A 19,891-nucleotide genomic window follows, 5' to 3' on the forward strand; every position below is an offset into this window, starting at 1 on the left:
GGCTTGTTCTGAGCCAGGTTTGCTCCAACCCAACTGTATCTTTCAGAGTTCTCTCCAGCTCAACCAAATAAGATCAGCCTGTGCAAGATGTATAGTGAAGCAAGCAGATTTGTTTTAAACAAGACTTCCTAGAAATCACATATTCACAGCAAACTTTCAATGACCTCTTTTAAAGAAACCATTTCACAAAGCTTGAAACCAATTGCTTTTTTCACAATCCTTCAAAACTAAAGTCTTCCAGCAAAATTAAAGTGTTTTCATAACTGCATGTTTGAACTAGAGAAAATCAAGATTTTTTGTTTAGCTGGTTTTAATTTTAAATTTAAATTATACTGCAGCTGTAATCTCAAATATGCTGTATGATTAAGAGGTCCAGGTTATAGTGCAATGGTTGTTTGCTGCAAGTTACCCAGTGGTTGGCTGTAAAGGAGATTTGCTTGTGTGCATACAGTTGATTAAGTTTTAAAGTTTGGGCACTGTGACCAACGATGTCAGTTTATTCCGAGCATCAGAAGCTTTGGAAAGTAAGTTTATAAAATCCCAAACAGGATTAGACCTGGGCACTTTTAAAATCCAGCTTGACATGACAGTGGACTTGTATTTCTTGTGGAAACTCAAATGGGTAGAAGGCAGTCCCTTGGAAATGTGCTGAGAAATTAGATCAGGAATTGGCTGCTAGTTTAAATAGCATTTTCATATTATGAGCACCATCAAACCACCTTGCATTTAACTCCAAAAACAGTACAAACAGCATCTTTCAGAATTTCAACTGTACCGTGCTGAAAACCACTGAGTGACCAATTCTGATAGTCTTTGTGTTCATATTTAACAACACTCTGCTCAGTGTTTTACTGCGCTGTAAAATTGAAAATAAACGTTAAATTAAAGCTTGTAAAAGCATTGACGCATAGGTGTTTTATTTATTTAGGAGTCCTTATGGGAAGGTCAAATCTGTATAAATTCTGGTATAGGGTTTACTGTAATGGAGACAATTGTTAATGCTAGGTCATACAATATCTGCAAGGGTGGATAACAAATATAGCTGCTAGATCCACTTACAAGGAGCTGTTGTAAAAATACTGAAAGGTAAAATGGTACTTAGAGTCAGTGGCAAACATGAGTTTCAATTTGCATGTATTAATCCAAACATTTTGCATAAATTCTGTCTTTTTACCATGACTGTAAACTAAAATCCATTATTCTGATTTATTTAAAGTCCTATCTGACAAGCTCAATGCATACATCAGTACATGCAATATAAGCACTTTCTCTTAATTACAAACAGCAATGGTCAATCGATGTTGTGGTGCTATCAATTATTAATGTTCTCACTATTCCACATCCAAAGATTTAGTACATGTGAAACATTATAACCGTGTAGCTGCTGTAAAGTTCCCTAGACAGGGAAGTAGCTAAACATTGGAGAATGAGAAAGTAAGAGCAGATCAATAAAATATTTCAAACCAGAAGCAAAGGGGCCTCGACAGTAAAGAAGAAAGCTGAGTGGAACCGTAATTTCAAGAGGAAAGGGCAAAGATTTAAAGTTAAGGTAACACGGTCAATAAATTGAATGGGGAATGATTTTTCTTAACGCACCAGTCCGCCCAGATAACGAACTTTGTAAGAAAACAAACAAAACAGTAAACACATTAAAGGAAAACAATTCCATAATTAAAATATAAAACAAACGCGGGAAAGGAAAACGAGTGAAATAAACGAAAAACGAGCAAGAGAACACAGGCATCACCGAATCTAGACTTTTGACAACCACTTGTATCTGCAACCCTCTTAATTAGTTTTGAAGTGTTTAATTCTCAAGGAAACGATTTTTTTTAAAACGAAAAATTAACATCGAAGTGTCTCCGCAAGGTTACTTTAAAAAATGCTCACGAACTGATCGGGATGATTTATTTAGTTGCACGAATCGCCGCATGGGAAGAGAGACCCGCGTGTTTCTCGAAGGCCGGTGTGGGGGTGAGCTGCACTTACCTGTGATTAGAACGGCCTTGTCCTGGACAGAGAGCAGCTCACTGTCCGGCAACGTGCAGTAACTGAGCAGACAGGCCAGCGAGAAGATGCAGAGGCCGGGGTAACCAGGCAGCGCCACGAAGCACACCCACTCGGCGAGCAGGAGCAGCAACAAGCTGAGGGCAGCCCGCACTCCCACCTGCAGCTCCTGCCTGAGGAGGCGGTGGATCACCGCGGCACCCAGCACCACCGTGACCCCCGCGTACAGCAGCGACAACGGCAGCTCGGGCTGCCCGCTCGCCTGCTCCATGTGCTCGCTGCCTCTCCTCCTCCTCCTCCTCCTCTCTCCCCAAACTCTCCTCCACTCTTCCCCCAAACTCTCCTCCCCCAAACTCTCCTCCTCTCTCTTCTCCCAAACTCTCCTCCTCTCTCTTCTCCCAAACTCTCCTCCTCTCTCTTCTCCCAAACTCTCCTCCTCTCTCTTCTCCCAAACTCTCCTCCTCTCCTCCCAAACTCTCCTCCTCTCCTCCCAAACTCTCCTCCTCTCTCTTCTCCCAAACTCTCCTCCTCTCTCTTCTCCCAAACTCTCCTCCTCTCTCTTCTCCCAAACTCTCCTCCTCTCTCTTCTCCCAAACTCTCCTCCTCTCTCTTCTCCCAAACTCTCCTCCACTCTTCCCCCAAACTCTCCTCCACTCTTCCCCCAAACTCTCCTCCACTCTTCCCCCAAACTCTCCTCCACTCTTCCCCCAAACTCTCCTCCTCTCTTCTCCCCAACTCTCCTCCTCTCTTCTCCCCAACTCTCCTCTTCTCTCTCCCCAAACTCTCCTCCACTCTTCTCCCAAACTCTCCTCTTCTCTCCCTCCAACTCTCTTCTCTCCCTCTCTCCCCCCTCCCCCTAACTCTCCTCCTCCAGCTCAACGAGGCTCCTCCTTCCACTCTCATCTCAGGGTGGGAGATGGAAGAGAGGGACACACCACCGCAAGGTTAGACAAATACTGTATTCCCAACCATACATGAAAGCATCAAGTTGTGAGGACAGCTTGCATTGCCTTTTCTAGCACTTGTATAGAAGGTTAACGAGTGACTCTAATTGAGAAATTAAAAAAGGACACACTGATATTAATGAGTCTTTCGGTATAGCCTATGTCCTCAGATAAGGGAAGCAGAATTTTAAAATTGGAATAAGGTCATTTCATTCAGGGGTAAAATAGGAAAGACTTTCACACAGATGTTAGCGGAAATCGAAACCCTTATCTTCATCACCCCCATCGTCAACAGTGAATACTACACCGGTTGAAGACTGGATTTGATAAATTGTTGTTAGGGAACGAATTTGGACTAAAGGTGAGCAAATTGAGTTCGGATACAGATTAGCCGTGATTTAATTGAGTGGTAGAACTCGTTTTAGGGAGCTGAAAAACAAAGCACTATTCTTAAGGCATTTTATCAGTACCCAACAATACAGTATTTGAGTAAAAATTGATGCAGTAAATTACAATGCAGTACTTAAGTAAAATCTATATTCCTAAAGATCTGCTATTTATCATATTGTTCTTTTTATCTGTTCCTCAAATATAGTCGTCGGTGTTTCTCTACATCTGACTAATGCTAGTAGTGAACATACAGTTAAGTTGACCAGCATATGAATAGAAGGCCTGTCTAATTCTGGGCCTCTTGCTGAGATATTTGTATCATGGATAGTCACAGATGAGGTGCCAGAAGACTGGAGGTTGGCTAATGTGGTGCCACTGTTTAAGAAGGGTGGTAAGGACAAGCCAGGGAACTATAGATCAGTGAGCCTGACGTCAATGGTGGGCAAGTTGTTGGAGGGAATCCTGAGGGACAGGATGTACTTGTATTTGGAAAGGCAAGGACTATTAGGGATAATCAACATGGCTTTGTGCGTAGGAAATCGTGTCTCACAAACTTGATTGAGTTTTTTGAGGAAGTAACAACGAGGATCAATGAGGGCAGAGCGATAGATGTGATCTATATTGACTTCAGTAAGGCGTTCGACAAGGTTCCCCATGGGATACTGATTAGCAAGAATAGATCTCATGGAATACAGGGAGAACTGGCCATTTGGATACAGAACTGGCTCAAAGGTAGAAGCTGAAAATGTGTTGCTGGAACAGCGCAGCAGGTCAGGCAGCATCCAGGGAACAGGAGAATCGACGTTTCGGGCATAAGCCCTTCTTCAGGCTTATGCCTGAAACGCCGATCCTCCTGTTCCCTGGATACTGCCTGACCTGCTGCGCTGTTCCAGCAACACATTTTCAGCTCTGATCTCCAGCATCTGCAGACCTCACTTTCTCCTCAAAGGTAGAAGACAGAGGGTGGTGGTGGAGGGTTGTTTTTCGTACTGGAGGCCTGTGACCAGTGGAGTGCCACAAGGATCAGTGCTGGGTCCTCTACTTTGTGTCATTTATATAAATGATTTGGATGCGAGCATAAGAGGTACAGTTAGTAAGTTTGCAGATGACACCAAAATGTGTAGTGGACAGCAAAGAGGGTTACCTCAGATTACAACAGGATTTTGACCAGTTGGGCCAATAGGCTGAAAAGTGGCAGATGGAGTTTAATTCAGATAAATGCAAGCTGCTGCATTTTGGGAAAGCAAATCTAAGCAAGACTTATACACTTAATGGTAAGGTCCTGGGGAGTGTTGCTGAACAAAGAGAGCTTGGAGTGCCGGTTCATAGCTCCTTGAAAGTGGAGTTGCAGATAGATAGGATAGTGAAGAAAGCATTTGGTATGCTTTCCTTTATTGGTCAGAGTATTGAGTACAGGAGTTGGGAGGTCATGTTGCGTCTGTACAGGACATTGGTTAGGCCACTGTTGGAATATTGCATGCAATTCTGGTCTCCTTCCTATCGGAAAGATGTTGTGAAACTTGAAAGGGTTCAGAAAAGATTTACAAGGATGTTGCCAGGGTTGGAGGATTTGAGCTACAGGGAGAGGCTGAACAGGCTGGGCCTGTTTTAAGACCATAAGACATAGGAGCGAAAGTAAGGCCATTCGGCCCATCGAGTCCACTCCGCCATTCAATCATGGCTGATGGGCATTTCAACTCCACTTACCCGCATTCTCCCCGTAGCCCTTAATTCCTTGTGACATCAAGAATTTATCAATTTCTGCCTTGAAGACATTTAGCATCCCAGCCTCCACTGCACTCTGCAGCAATGAATTCCACAGTTTTCCCTGGAGCATCGGAGGCTGAGGGGTGTCCTTATAAGAGGTTTACAAAATTATGCGGGGCATGGATAGGGTAAATAGGCAAAGTCTTTTTCCTGGGGTCGGGGAGTCCAGAACTAGAGGGCATAGATTTAGGGTGAGAGGGGAAAGATATAAAAGAGACCTACAGGACAACTTTTTCATACAGAGAGTGGTATGTGTATGGAATGAGCTGCCAGGGGATGTGGTGGAGGCTGGTACAATTGCAACATTTAAGAGGCATTTGGATGGGTAATAGAATAGGAAGGGTTTGGAGGGATATGGGCTGGGAGCTGGCAGGTGGGACGAAATTGGGTTGGGATGTCTGGTCTGCATGGACCGTTTGGACCTGTTTCCATGTTGTACATCTCTATGACTAAAGCTGTAATGAGGTGGTATCAAGTTGACTGAAGGCTTTGATGGAGTTAGGTAAGGAAGGAGGATGCATGGAAGGCCAAGGTTGAATGACCAAGGGTGTAGGAAATATATACAGTTTGAAGAGATTTGCACAGATCTGGGAAGATAATGTTGACACGGGCATTGATTTTAGATTGAGCACTGAAGGACAAGGAAATGTTGTAGGACAACAAAAATTGGATCTCAATCCGAAATGGCATCTTCCTTATTTTTAAATTGTGCTCCTGGTCCTAGACTCACCAACCAGGGGAAATATCTTAACTGCTAATACTGTGTCTATCCTTTTAAGTATTTTGCAAGTTTCAATGAAATCATTTCTCATTCTTCAAAACTCCAGAGAATAGTTTGGCTTAGTTTACCAAATTCTTGTCATCAGACAGTCCAACCATCTTGGGAACAAGTCTGGTGAACTTTTGTTGGTGTCCCTTTATGGCACTAATATTCTTCCTGAGATCAAACTGCACTGCAGTACTCCTGTACTCAAATCCGCCTGTTAACATTCCATTAGCCTCCCTAATAGTTTGCTGTGCCTGCATGTTAGCCTTTACTGACTTATGGACACTTATCCCTTTGCACATCCACACTTTTAAGCCAATCACTATTCACTGCACACTTGTATCTTCCTAACAATAACCAATTATTTTTCCACATTATACCTGCCAAGTCCTTACCCAATTACCAAGACTGTCAAAATCCTCCAGAAGCTGTTTTCCTTCTTCCTCACAGCTCAATTTCATAACCTCTGCAAATTTGAGAATATTGTATTTGGTCCCCACGTCCAAATAATTGATGAACATTATGAATAGTTGGGCCCCAGATACTGATCTTTGTGGTTCCTCACTAGTCACAGTTTGCTAATATGAGAATGACCCATTTATTCCTACTCTGTTTTCTGTCTCTTAGCCAGTAGAGCACCTACTTTACCATTGTTTGGTTTTTGCTAACCAACCTCCAGTGAGGGACCTTATCAAAAGCCTTTTGAAAATCTATTAACTGCCCTATATCAATTTTGCTAGCAATATCCTTCAAAACTTGAATAATACGACAGGAGAAAAGAGGGCTATTTTTTGGCAAGTTGACTCTGATTGGCCAAAGCTTTGTCATGGAGAAAGCAATGGGAACAGTAAACTCTGCAAGGTCACAGGTTGTTCGTAAGAAGATGCAAGGCTTGAACATATTATTTTTATTTGCAGAGAAGGGGTCCTGCACATGAATTTATGTTACTCTAACATAAATTAATTGTTACTGTAGCTGTTAGCACCATCCAGATCATTAAGCAAGTAATGCTTAATATCTAACTGGAGATGCTTTGTGTGGAGTTTTACAAGCACATTTGGTTGAGTATGGTCTGTACACTTGTCTTTTTCAAACAACCAAAGGACAACACTGTTTGATTTGATCAGCCAATCATTGAGACAAACATCCTACATATCAAGCATTGCACTGGGACTGAAATTCATACAATACTTTGCTTGATTGTGTGGTGGACAGACTATATTTTTGGAAAAATTAACGAGTTGATTGCCAATTCATTGTAGTTGAAAGACATCATTAAGTTACTTTAATTTTTAAATATGACAGAAATATTTTCAGCTGATTCATGTTAAGTGTTATTTTCCCTTTCAAATCGTAAAGTCAAATCTTCCCAAAATGACTGTTCTTGCAATGTTAAAATATAAGGTCTTAGATATTTGCTAGTTCCATATATACACTCTTTCTTCGATTTATTGTGTAGACTTTACATCAAGGTTACAATGAACATTCACGACTGTGCTGGTGGAATTTCAAAAGCCCACCTTAGCATTAGAATGCCTATGACTGTATGCAAAGGTGTGCATACATAACATATTTATGACTGTACACCTAAATACACACTGACTTCAAAATTTCTAATTGCATGTAGTTATAGTTGTATAACTATATCATATAATAAATGTTAATATAACACACAAATGCAGTCAGGTAGATGGGTTAATGCCAAAAAGGGTAGGAGAGTTAGGCAGTTAGTGCGGGAGTCTTCTGTGGCTTTCCCCATTTCAAACAAGTATGCTGTTTTGGAAAATGTTGGGGATGGTGAACTTTCAGGCGAATGTAGCATGAACAGCCAAGTTTCTGGTATTTAGACAGGCTCTAATGTAACGAGGGGTATGTCAGGTTCCAAGTGATCAATTGTGATAGGGAACCCTCTAATCAGAGGCACAGACAGACATTTCTGCAGCTAGCAGCACAAAATCAGAATGATGTGTTGCCCCCCTGGTGCCAGGATCAAGGATGTCTCAAAGAAGCTGCAGAATGGTCTCAAAAGGGAGAGGGATCAGCAGGACATCATTTTATACATTGGAACTAAAGACATAAGAAGGGAAAAGGATGAGATTTTGAAGGGAGAGTATAGAAAGTTAGGCAGGAATTTAAAAAGGAGGTCCTCAAGCAGAGTAATATCTGGATATCTCCCGATGCTACAAGCTAGTGAGGGTAAGAATAGGAGGATAGAGCAGAGGAATGCATGGCTGAGGAGCTGGTGCAGGGAGCAGGGTTCACATTTTTGGATCATTGGAATCTCTTCTGGGGTCAAAGTGACCTGTACAAGAAGGATGGATTGCACCTGAATTGGAAGGGGACTAACATAATGGCAGGGAGATTTGCTAGAGCTGCTCTGGAGGATTTAATCTAATAAGGTTTGTGTGGTGGAGGGGGGGACGTGGTTTGAACCCAGGGAAGAGATCAATCTGACACTGGTACAGTTGGAAAAGGAAGCAAGTCAAGCAGTCAGGGCAGGCAGGAACAAAGCAGAAAACAAGATAGGATTGAAAAATTAAACTGCATTTACTTCAATGCAAGAGGCCTAACAGAAAAGACAGATGTACTCAGGGCATGGTTAGGGATATCATAGCAATTACAGAAATGCGGATCAGGAATGGCAGCATAAAGTTCCAGGATACAAATGCTATAGGAAAGATGGAAAATGAGGCAGAAGAGAAAGGGGAGCAGTGGTTTTAGTAAGGGAGAGCATTACTGCTGTACTTGGGGAGGATATTCCTGGGAATACAACTAAGGAAGTTATTTGAGTGGAACAGAGAAATAAGAAAGGATGATCACTTTATTGGGATTGTATTATAGACCCTCCAATAGGCAGCGGGAAATTGAGAAAAATATTTTAGGGAGATTTCATTTATCTGTAAGAATAATAAGGTGGTTACGGTAGAGGATTTTAACTGTCCAAACATAGACTGGGAATGCCATAGTGTTAAGGGTTTAGGTGGGGAGGACCTTGTTAAGCGTATACAAGAAAGTTTTCTGATTCAGTATGTGGATGTACCTACGAGAGAAGGTGCACAACTTGATCTACCCTTGGGAAATATGGCAGGGCAAGTGACTGAGGTGTCAGTGGGGGAGCACTTTGGGGCCAGCAACCATAATTCTATTCGTTTTAAAATAGTGATGGAAACAGATATTCCAGATCTAAAAATTGAAGTTCTAAATTGGAGGAAGGCTAATTTTGACGGTATTAGGCAAGAACTTTCAAAAGCTGATTGGGGCAGATGTTCACAGGTAAAGGGACAACTGGAAAATGGGAAGCCTTCAGGAATGAGATAACAAGAGTCCAGAGACAGTATATTCCTGTTGGGGTGAAAGGAAAGGCTGGTAGGTGTAGGGAATGCTGGATGACTAGATAAATCGAGGTTTTGGTTAAGAATAAGGAAGAAGCAGATGTCAGGTATAGACAGGTGTGTTGAATGAAGCCTTCAAAGAGTATAAAGGCAGTAAGAGTTTACTTAAGAGGAAAATCAGGAGGGCAAAAAGGCAACATGAGATACCTTTGGCATATAGGGTTAAAGAGAATCCAAAGGGCTTTTATAAATAGATTAAGGACAAAAGGGTAACTAGAGAGAATGTAGGGCCCCTCAAAGGCAGCCTATGTATGGAGCCACATGACATGGGGGAGACACTAAACGAGTATTTTGCATCAGTGTTTACGGTGCAGAAGGACATGGAAGATAAAGAATGTGGGGAAATAGATGGTGACATCTTGAAAAATGTCCATAATACAGAGGAGGAGGCGCTGGATGTCTTGAAACGAATAAAAGTGGATAAATCCCCACGATCTGATCAGGCGTACCCTAGAACTCTATGGGAAGCGAGGGAAGTGATTGCTGGGCCTCTTGCTGAGATATTTGTATCATCGATAGTCACAGGTGGGGTGCTGGAAGACTGGAGGTTGTCTAGCGTGGTGCCACTATTTAAGGAAGGTGGTCAAGAAAAGCCAGGGAACTATAGACTGGTGAGCCTGACATTGGTGATGGGGAAGTTTTTGGAGGGAATCCTGAAGTATTGGAAGTACATGTACTTGGAAAGGCAAGGACTGATGAGTGATTAGTCAGCATGGCTTTGAGTGTGTAGAAACATGTCTCATAAATTTGATTGAGTTTTTTCAAGCAGTAACAAAGAGAATTGATGAGGGCAGAGTGATAGACATGATTTATATGGACTTCAGTAAGGCGTTCAACAGTGTCCCACATGGTCAACTGGTCAGCAAGGTGAGATCTCATGGAATGCAGGGAGAATTAGCCATTTGGATACAGAACTGACTCGAGGTAGAGATAGTGGTGGAGGGTTGCTTTTCAGACTGGAGGCCTGTGACCAGTGGTGGATTAGTGCCGGGTCCATGAAGTTTTGTCGTATATATAAATTATTTAGTGAACCCAGGACGTATAGTTAATAAGTTTGCAGATGATACCAAAATTGGTGGTGTGGTGGACAGTGAAGAAGGTTATCTCAGAGTACAATGGGATCTTGATCAGATGGGCCAATGAGCTGAAGAGTGGCAAATGGAGGTTAGTAAAATCTGAGGTGCTGCAGTTTGGAAAAGCAAGTCTGAGCAAGACTTATTCACTTAATGGTAAGGTCCTAGGGAGTGTTGCTGAGCAAAGAGACCTTGGAGTCCAGGTTCATTGTTCCTTAAAGGTAAAGTCACAAGTGGATGGGATAGTGAGGAAGGTATTTGGTATGTTTTCCTTTATTAGTCAGAGCAATGAGTATAGGAGTTGGGAGGTCATGTTGCAGCTGTACAAGACATTGGTTAGGTCACCTTTGGAATATTGCGTGCAACTCCTTCCTATCAGAAGGATGCTGCTAGGGTTGGAGAATTTGAGCTGCAGGAAGAGGTTGAATAGGCTGGGACTGTTTTTCCTGGAACATCAGAGGCTGAAGGGTAACCTTTTATAGTGGATAATAAAAGCATGAGGGGCATGGATAGGATAAATAGACAAGGTCTTTTCCCCTGGGGTGGGTGAGTCCAGAACTAGAGGGCATAGCTTCTGGATGTAAGTTTGCTCGCTGAACTACAAGGTTCATTCTCATCGTCAGCGAGCAAACTTACATCCAGAAACTTGACCTGAGCTACAAATCTTCTCAAAACTCGCTAGAGAGCGTAGGTTTAGGGTGAGAGGGGAAAGATATAAAAGGAACCGAAGAGGCAACTTTTTCACACGGAGAGCGGTGCATGTATGGAATGAGCTGCCAGAGAAAGTGGTGGAGGCTGGTACAACTACAGCGTTTAAAAGGCACCTGGATGGGTATATGAATCGGAAAGATTCAGAGGGATATGGGTCAAGTGCTGGCAAATGGGATTAATTTGGGATATGTGGTCAGTATGGATGAGTTGGACTGAAAGGTCTGTATCTATGACTCTAAATAGTATAGTAGGTTCACAAAATATTTGAATATTTGTATATTAGCATAAAGGTATATACCTGTATATGTATAAGCTACACACACACACACACCTCTTCCTGCTTTGAAGACTGAAGCAAAGGTCACATTTTCTAACAGAGATTAAAATATTTTCATTCCACTTTGGACTTTGCCAAGAATAATGTGTATTTTTCTTTAGCCTGTCTTTGAGAAAATAAATTTTTAAAATCTTACACTTGTTGTGTGAGTTGGCAAAATATATGGCGAAGCATTATTTTTGAACTTTGAACACAAACGTTTTCTAAATTTTCTTAACTTATCAAGTGAAGTAGCAGTGATAAGAATTTGAACCAATCAATATTATCACAAATCTACCAGTTACTTGTATAGAAAATGCAAACTATAAGAGAGATAACAAGAGCTTGGCAGTTCAGTGATGTCAGGTCAGAAGATTAATTTGTTACTTAAGTTGTAATGAGTTGTTTCAGCATTTGGGAGTAGGTAAAACATTGTTTAAGTTATGTGATAAGTTGATTGTAAATATAATTACAACTTTATCATTCCATTTAAAGTAGAAGTTGTTTTATATTAAGACTTTGAATTTCAACAAATGAAGGTAATTGAGGTTCTTCCGGAGTACAGGTCGATTTGTCTTAAAGGAATATTTTAACTATTGAACTCAAACGGTTTTGGATATGTTGAACTGATTCAGTTTTCCAATTAGTTTGATTTATGATGAAAATATTTATGTAGTATTGATCATACACATTTTCTTCTCAGATACTTATAACCTTGTTACTGGAGTCATCCGGAATTCCAATCATAGTTTGAGTCTTGTGATGGGACTATGCTGAAGCTGTATGTGTTCAGCATATATATCATTGTGAAGGGGGCCTTCAAGCAGAAAAGAAAGAACCTGAATTTATATGGTACCTTTCACATCCTCAGGATATCCCAAAAAATTTAACGTTTGAAGTGTAATGTGGGGAAGTACAATGTCATTGGATTAGCTCAGAATGGATGGGGGTTGAGTCAGCAAATTTTGATCACCCAATTAAAATATTTATTTATGAATTGTAGGCAATGAGAAGCCATTGCTTCAGCGTAAAGCATCTATTACTCTCTCATGCTGTTTTTATTAATTATGTCACCCTTTAAGGTCCCATTACTGTGAAGATTTTAATTGACTACTAAAAGACTCAACATAAAATAGCAACCTGCCAGTTATCGTCTTGGCATCATAGAGTAACAGTTTAAAATAGTGACATGTTAAGAGCAATGGCAAATTAATAAATAAGTAACATCACAGAAAAATTATTTCTGTGATTTCTAGTGATTTTGCAATAATGTTAAGGTAGATTTTTATATCCGTGAGCTGATGGTAGTGGAAGATTTAAACATCATTGTAGTGAGATCAATTGTACTGAGATCAATCTGAATGCATACCAAATAATGCAAATGGATCTAAGGTCAATATTCTTCAGATACAATGTTAGTTGACAAAGAAAGACAGAGCAAGAAGCAAATAATAAGAAAATATAAAAAGAGCAGAAATACTACATAAAGTATTTATTTTGCTAAGAAAGGGTAGATAATGATTGAATTTTTTGTGTAATTGAACTGCATGAACATGTTCACAACATTTATACTGTGATTATTTTACATAAATATTGCAACCTCCGCAAATTTCAATTCACATGATGTGATTTTCTTTGCTTCTCTAATAAAGCAACAATATTTTTTTGTATTCATGCACTCAAATATTTACCTAAAATCTAAAATATCTGATTCCACATCATTTGAAATGTTCTTTTTATAGAAAATGAGAGTGCACAGTTGTAATTTGCAAATTATTGCTGAACTGCAGTTTGCTGGGAATGTACCGGTATTCTCGGTTGGAAACTGTTTTCAGCTGTTTCTATGGGATCTTTGGAAACCCAATTCAATAATTATGTTGGTGTCAAAGGGAAAGGCGTTTAAAAACCTAAGTAAAAACCAAGTTAATACAGAACATGCTATACTCATGTACAAGGATCAAGTGTCGACAGTTTCAGTAGCATTTGAAATATTCTGTTAAACATTCTGCAAATTGGAAATGAGTAAATCAATGCATATTTCCTATAAAATCTACTTGGTTTTGATTTTCTGATGAAAACAGATGTTAGACATAATTTTCTGGCAGATATTTGATCAACTGAGCATTCTCTCAGCAGTATACAGTTAAATAATGGTAGTCTTTTTAATGTTTATGACTTGTTTTTGAGGCCAAGTTGTGTGAATGTCAACATGTTCTCTGTTAATTGATTTATAATTTCCCTTTCAAGTTATGTTGACTGGAGAATTATGCTTACATTAACTGGTGAGAAAGATCCTTTGAAAATAATAACATTGTATGAGGGTAGGTGGTTACTGAGTATATTATATTCCTCACAGGGCCTTAGAAATTTCTCCATGAAACGTTATCAAGCATCATTTAGTTCTCCTTCTACCTCCTACTATCAACAGTGATGGTACAACAGAAACTCTAATGTAAATAGTGTAAGTCCAAAGTTGGTTGCACTTCCTGAACATAGTACACTTATATGTCATGACTCAATATTGTTATTATATGACCTACTGTTGTGAAAGAAGTCACTTGAGGTGAGTATCCTGAAATAACCTAGGAGAGTTACACTGGAGAGCACATTCTTTCCAAGACATGGTGCTGTTTTTGCAACTTATCTGTTACATGATCTCCACCTGTCGAGACATCCTGAGCTCTCACTAAATAATAAATGAAAGGTATCAGTATCAGCACTGCCTCTTAGTCTCAGTACAAGTTGCTATAGATTTTGCTTTGTAATCTGATGAATGAGGTTGTTCCAATGATAGTAGCAGATCATGTGGTTTGTGGTCTTATATAGTGTATGAACATTATTAATGCCTGCACAATGTTTTAGTGATTACTTTTACTGCTGATAGCATACAAAATATGAGCACAGAATATATGGATATAGCTGTGTATACAGCACAGTAGCATCTTTTTTATAGATATTTTTATTGAAAAAAGAAAGTTTTTAAGATTTCTTACAAAATTACAAAAGTAATACAAAGAATTATAAACATCAATATAAAATGAAATATATTTTTAAAAAACATAAATAATAACCAAAAAAGAAAGAAAATCCCAACTAACTACTAATCTACCCTACAAACAACCAAAACATAAAATAGAATATCATACATTACTAGCAATAAACAGCAAAGTAATTAAATAACTAGATGCATGCTCAAAATAGATTTACATCAAGTCATAATAAAACACGTATTTATACGGGATTCCTCCTCTCGGGGGGTCACCGAACCAGCCAGAACCATTACTACAGCTAGACAAAAGCCCTGGACAGTATGGCTGAAATATCTGTGTCAATATAATTCAAAAAGGACTGCCATGTTTTATAAAATAATTCCATTTTTTGGTGCACCATATTTGTAAGGAAGTCAAGGGGGACCTCTTCCATGAATAACCTGTGCCAGTTCAAGAGTCCTGGAGGGCCTTCAGCTACCCAGTTCACGAAAATATTTTTCTTTGCACAAAAGAAAAGAATGGTAAATAATTTCCTCTCGTGCATATCCAGGGAGGGAAAATCTGAAGAGCCCAAAAGCAGGGACACTGGATCCGATTTAACCTCCGTACCCAAGATCCCTGTCAAGGCATTCTCTACTCTATTCCAATTCCTAAAGATCTTATGGCAATGTGTGAGAGTGCCAATTTCTATTTTGCATTTAGGGCACATTGGGAATGCTCCTGCCTTGAATTTTGTGCATCATTCAGGTGCCATATGAGCCTTGTGGAGTATCTTTAATTAAATAGCCTGAGCTCTATTACAAACAGAGATCTTTCTGGCATTTTCCCAGATGTCCTGCCACATTTCTGATGAGACCTCCAACCCTAATTCTTGATTCCAGGTTTTAATTAATCATTCCATATCCTTAGCTACTTTATTATATAATGGGTGATAAAGAGTACTAACCGAGGGGGGCCCCATCGGCCATAGCACTCTCCTTTCCCTATCTGATTTGTAGAGGTTAATTATCAGTCTGGTCTTCTTTTGTATATAGTCTCGTATTTGAAAATACCAAAAAAGGTCCCTGGTGCAGCTACTCAAAGGACATCATAACCTCCCCATTGAACAGGTCTCCCAAGCAGGAGATAACTCTGGACTTCCAAGTTTTAAATGTAGCATCTGTTACCCCTGGCTGAAATCCTGATGCTCCCATTATAGGAGTACAAGGAGAGGTTTTTTTGCAGGTTACCCTGTCGCATTATCCTCCAGGCTTTAATTGTATTTAATACAATAGGGTTTTTACAATACTCCATAGTAGTTCTCATTTTGTCCATAAATAAAAGATTGATGAGGGGACATTTTGCCTGGGAGGTCTCAATATCTAGCCAGATTGATTGTGGGTCACAAGAGACCCAATCAGCTACATATGACAATAAGGAGCTCAATTGATACCTCCTAAAATCTGGAAAGTCCATTCCTCCCCTTGCTTGTGGAAGCTGTAGCTTTTCTAATTTAATAAGGTGCTATCTATGATTCCAAATAAAAGAGCTGAGCCAGCCATAAAGCTTATGTAACGCATGTCTTGGTAGCACAGGGGGAGAATTCTCATAGGATATAATAGACGAGGTAGAATATTCATCTTAACTAGGGCTACTCTGCCTAACCAGGATATTGGAAGATCTCCCAGCGTTGAGGGTCCTGTCTTATTTTCTCTAATAATTGCACAAAATTAGCTTTATACAGCTGTGCAAATATTGGGGTGATAAAAATACCTAAGTACAGAAAACTTTCTAGTGACCACCGAAAGGAAAAGCATGATCCGTCCGGTAAATTAGATACACAGGCAAGACCTCCCAACGGCATGGACTCCAATTTCATGAAATTGATTTTATAGCCTCAGAACACACCAAATAAATTGATCACTTGGATTAGGCAGGGCACAGATATCAAAGGATCACTTAAGAAGAGGAGGACATCGTCTGCATATGGAGTGATTTTATGTTTGCCCGATCCAACCCTCGGAGCCGTTATGTTAGGGTCAGTTCATATAGCTTCCGCCAGTGGTTCAATCACTAGCGTGAATAATAATGGTGAAAGAGGACATCCCCGACTACATCCCCTGCCAACACTAAAGCTATCCAAACTTAGACCATTCGTAATCACTGCTGCTTTGGGATTGTTATATGACACTGAAACCCATTTACTAAATACCTCACCGACACTGAACCTTTCCGGTGTATAAAAAATATATGGCCATTCTACCCGATCAAATGCCTTCTCTGCGTCCAAGGAGACAACTAAACCCAGTATTGTTTCCTGTTGGCAGGCTCGTTTCATATTTAAGACCCTTCTGATATTATTAGTTGACCTGTGGCCTTTATAAACCCCATCTGGTGCTTTTTTATGATGTATGGTAAGACCCTCTCCAATTTTAATGCTAACATTTTAGAAAGAATTTTCAAATCCACATTTAGTAAGGATATGGGTCTATATGATGCGCAATCTTATTCTTTTTAAGAATAAGAGAGATTTTTTTTCTCTCAACGAAGGCAACAGGCAGCCCTGACTATGTGAATAATTATACATATTTATGAGTGGCCCGGCCAGTTCCCCAACAAAATCTTTATAGAACTCGACCTGAAATCCGTTTGGTCCAGGCGCTTTGCCACTCTGAAGCTGCCTAACCGCATCGAGTACTTCATGGGTTGTCAGGGGGGCATTCAAGATCGACACCTGCTCCGAGGTTAAGCCCGAAAGGGTCAGATTTTTAAAAAAGGATTCCATCCTCTCAGTTCTATCCTCACAGTCCTGCGATTTATACAGTTCAAAATGGAACTTTCTAAAGGCTGTATTGACCTTTTTACGATCACAAGTCAGGGTACCAGCACTTTCTCTAATGGACGTAATGGCTTGAGGAGCCTTTTTCTTTCTAGCAAGGTATGCTAGGTATCTGCCAGGCTTATCGCCATGTTCATATAATCTCTGCTTTGCGAATAACATTCCCCTCTTTGTTGTTTGGGTAAGTGCAGTATTCAAGGTTGCCCTAAGGGCTGTGATCCTTTGTAGCTTAGTAATGGAAGGCCTGTTAAGATACTCTGTCTTAGATGCCTTCGAGTGAGCCTCGAGCTGGCGCTGTTGCTCTCCCTTTTGGCTTTTCCGGGTTGCAGAATATGAGATGATCAAGCCTCATATGCCTTAGTGGTCTCCCACATTATCGAAGGGTTACTGGCCGTACCTGAGTTAATTTCCCAGAAGGTTTTGAATTCCTGCAAAAAATACTTTATACATTTGCTATCCTTCACTTAGAAGAGATCCATATGCCAATGTCAGAGACCTATCCCATCATCCCTAATCTTGACTTCCATATATACTGCGGCATTATCAAAAATAGCTATGTCACCTATTTTACAAGACAGTATGGAATTCAAAAGAGTTGAGGGGGCAAACAACATATCAATTCTGGTATGACACTTGTGTGGGTTAGAGTAGAAAGTGAAGTCTCTACCCTGGGGGTGAAAACACCTCCATACATCCATTAGCCCAAGCTCCTTATTCAAATCTGCCAATTGTTTAGATCTCAGAGATATACCTGTAGTGCTCTTAGGTATCCTATCTGTCTCTGGATCCACAATACAGTTAAAAATTCCTCCTATAATTGTATGGCAGACTCCAAAGTCCATCAACTTAGAGAACTGCTTCCATTACAAATTTAAAGGGGTGCGCCGGAGGGGCAATAAAGATTCAAAATTCCATATTCCTCTCCACATACTCGGGCTTTGATCAATATATGCTATCCAGACTCATCTTTTATCTGGCTTAACATTTTGAAAGGAAGATTCTTCTGAATAAAAATGGCTACTCCCCTACTTTTTGAACTGAAAGAAGAGAAAAAAGCCTGATCAAATCCGCCCTGTTGTAGCTTTATATGTTCTTTGTCAAGTAGATGTGTCTCCTGTAAGAGAGTTACATCAACCCTTTCTTCTTTGAGACTTGATAATACCTTTTTCCTTTTGATTGGTGAATTACTCCCCTTGACACTCCAGGTGCACCATCTAAGCGAATGGCTAGCCATGATCGACCAGGCGAACCCGAGGCCCCCCAGGAGGAAGAACCCCACTCAAAGAACCTTGGATAAAGGCCGGAAGAATTTCACAAATACAAAAATTCTTTAAAACATTTAAACCAACACAATTAAAAGCTATTTCTAAGTGAAAAAAAAACAACGCAACACATATTTGAAAGGAGACTTTCCCTTTGCTCCCAGAGGGCATAACTACCTATCAATAACCCTTCCATAACCTCTCCTAGCTAGGGCCCTGACCTCAGCCCCGGCATTATAGAGTGGAGTAGACAAATTCAAATGTTTTATAAAACCAGATTTAAAAGTGAGTAATCCCAATCCCACCACCGCCACCACCCCCCCCCCCCCCCCCCCACCACACCAACATCTGGGTGCGTTTAGCAAACACAGTAAAAAAAAATAGAAATACATAAAATTACAATATTACAACCTCAGCAATTATTAGGCAACTAAGTAAAATGAGGAAAGAAGAAGACCCTGCTCTTAAGAAAAGGGCAAGACAAAACAAACCCCCCTCGCCCACAAATCGAGTAATCTGCATGAACTATACAAAGGAAACCAAGGGAAGAGTAAAGAACAAGCCCCCCCCCCCCACCCCTGGGGAAAAATGAGTGAAAGAAGGATGAAAAAAAGGGGGGCAAACAAAGGGAGGGCAAATAAAAGTCAATAGGTTCAAGTCCCTATTTAAGAGAGTCCAATTTTTTTTGCTTTTTCCAGCAACCCAAAGTTGTAAATTGATCCTCTCTGGCTGAAGCACAGTGTTGCCGGATAATGCATGGAGTATTGGATATTTAGGTCCCTCAGACACTTCTTCGCCTCGTTGAATGCCCTCCTCTTGTGGACCACAGCTGGAGAGAAGTCCTGAAATAACATTATTCTGGAGCCCCTCTGCATCATGGTTTGGGGATCCTTCCACAGGACTCTGGAAGCCTCCAGGAGCATTTGTTTTTCTTTGTAGAATTGGAGTCGGATTAGAACCGGGCGGGAGCGCTGGTCTAACCTGGGCCTGCATACAACAACCCAGTGGGCCCACTCCACCCGCACCCATCCGGTCCCGACTCCAACTTCAATACTTGTGGGAGCCATCACCCAAAAGGTCTACAAGCTAGCCTTCCTCTTCCCGTTCGGGAAGGCCCAGCAACAGAATATTTTTCCGACGGCCCCGATTATCGAGGTCGTCGGTGCACTCCTCCAGGGTCTGGATTCGCTGCTCGAGAGCCCAGACCTGACCCACAGATGACTCAGCAGCCATCTCCGAGGCCGTGGCACATTGCTCAACCCATCCGACGCGCTGCTCAAGTTTTTGAATTTCTCGGTCATGTTTTTACAGCATGACTGAGATTGACTCCCACCTGGACCAGGACTCCTCAATAAGAGCATTATTCTTCTCTTGAAGCTTGGTGATCCCGGAGATCATGCTCGCCTCCGCAGGCAGCCCCCAAGGCAGCCATGGACATCTCTGCTGTGCGGGAGG

At 40.8% G+C, this 19,891-nt stretch overlaps 1 protein-coding gene across 1 annotated transcript in view; it reads right to left on the reverse strand.

The window, feature by feature from the left end:
- The window catches only part of hsd17b2 (hydroxysteroid (17-beta) dehydrogenase 2), a 48,741-nt gene extending 46,441 nt beyond the window's left edge, over positions 1 to 2,300 (reverse strand). The window contains exon 1 of the mRNA XM_043706656.2: positions 1,990 to 2,300. Coding sequence (XP_043562591.2) covers positions 1,990 to 2,278 — 289 coding nt within the window. The 5' untranslated portion in view covers positions 2,279 to 2,300. The remainder of the gene's footprint in view (positions 1 to 1,989) is intronic.
- Between the last annotated feature and the right edge of the window lie 17,591 nt (positions 2,301 to 19,891).

Source organism: Chiloscyllium plagiosum, unplaced genomic scaffold (genome assembly GCF_037043375.1).
Source record: "Chiloscyllium plagiosum isolate Xiang-an unplaced genomic scaffold, Cpla_swu_hap1 HiC_scaffold_17, whole genome shotgun sequence".
NCBI classification, from domain to species: Eukaryota; Metazoa; Chordata; class Chondrichthyes; order Orectolobiformes; family Hemiscylliidae; genus Chiloscyllium; species Chiloscyllium plagiosum.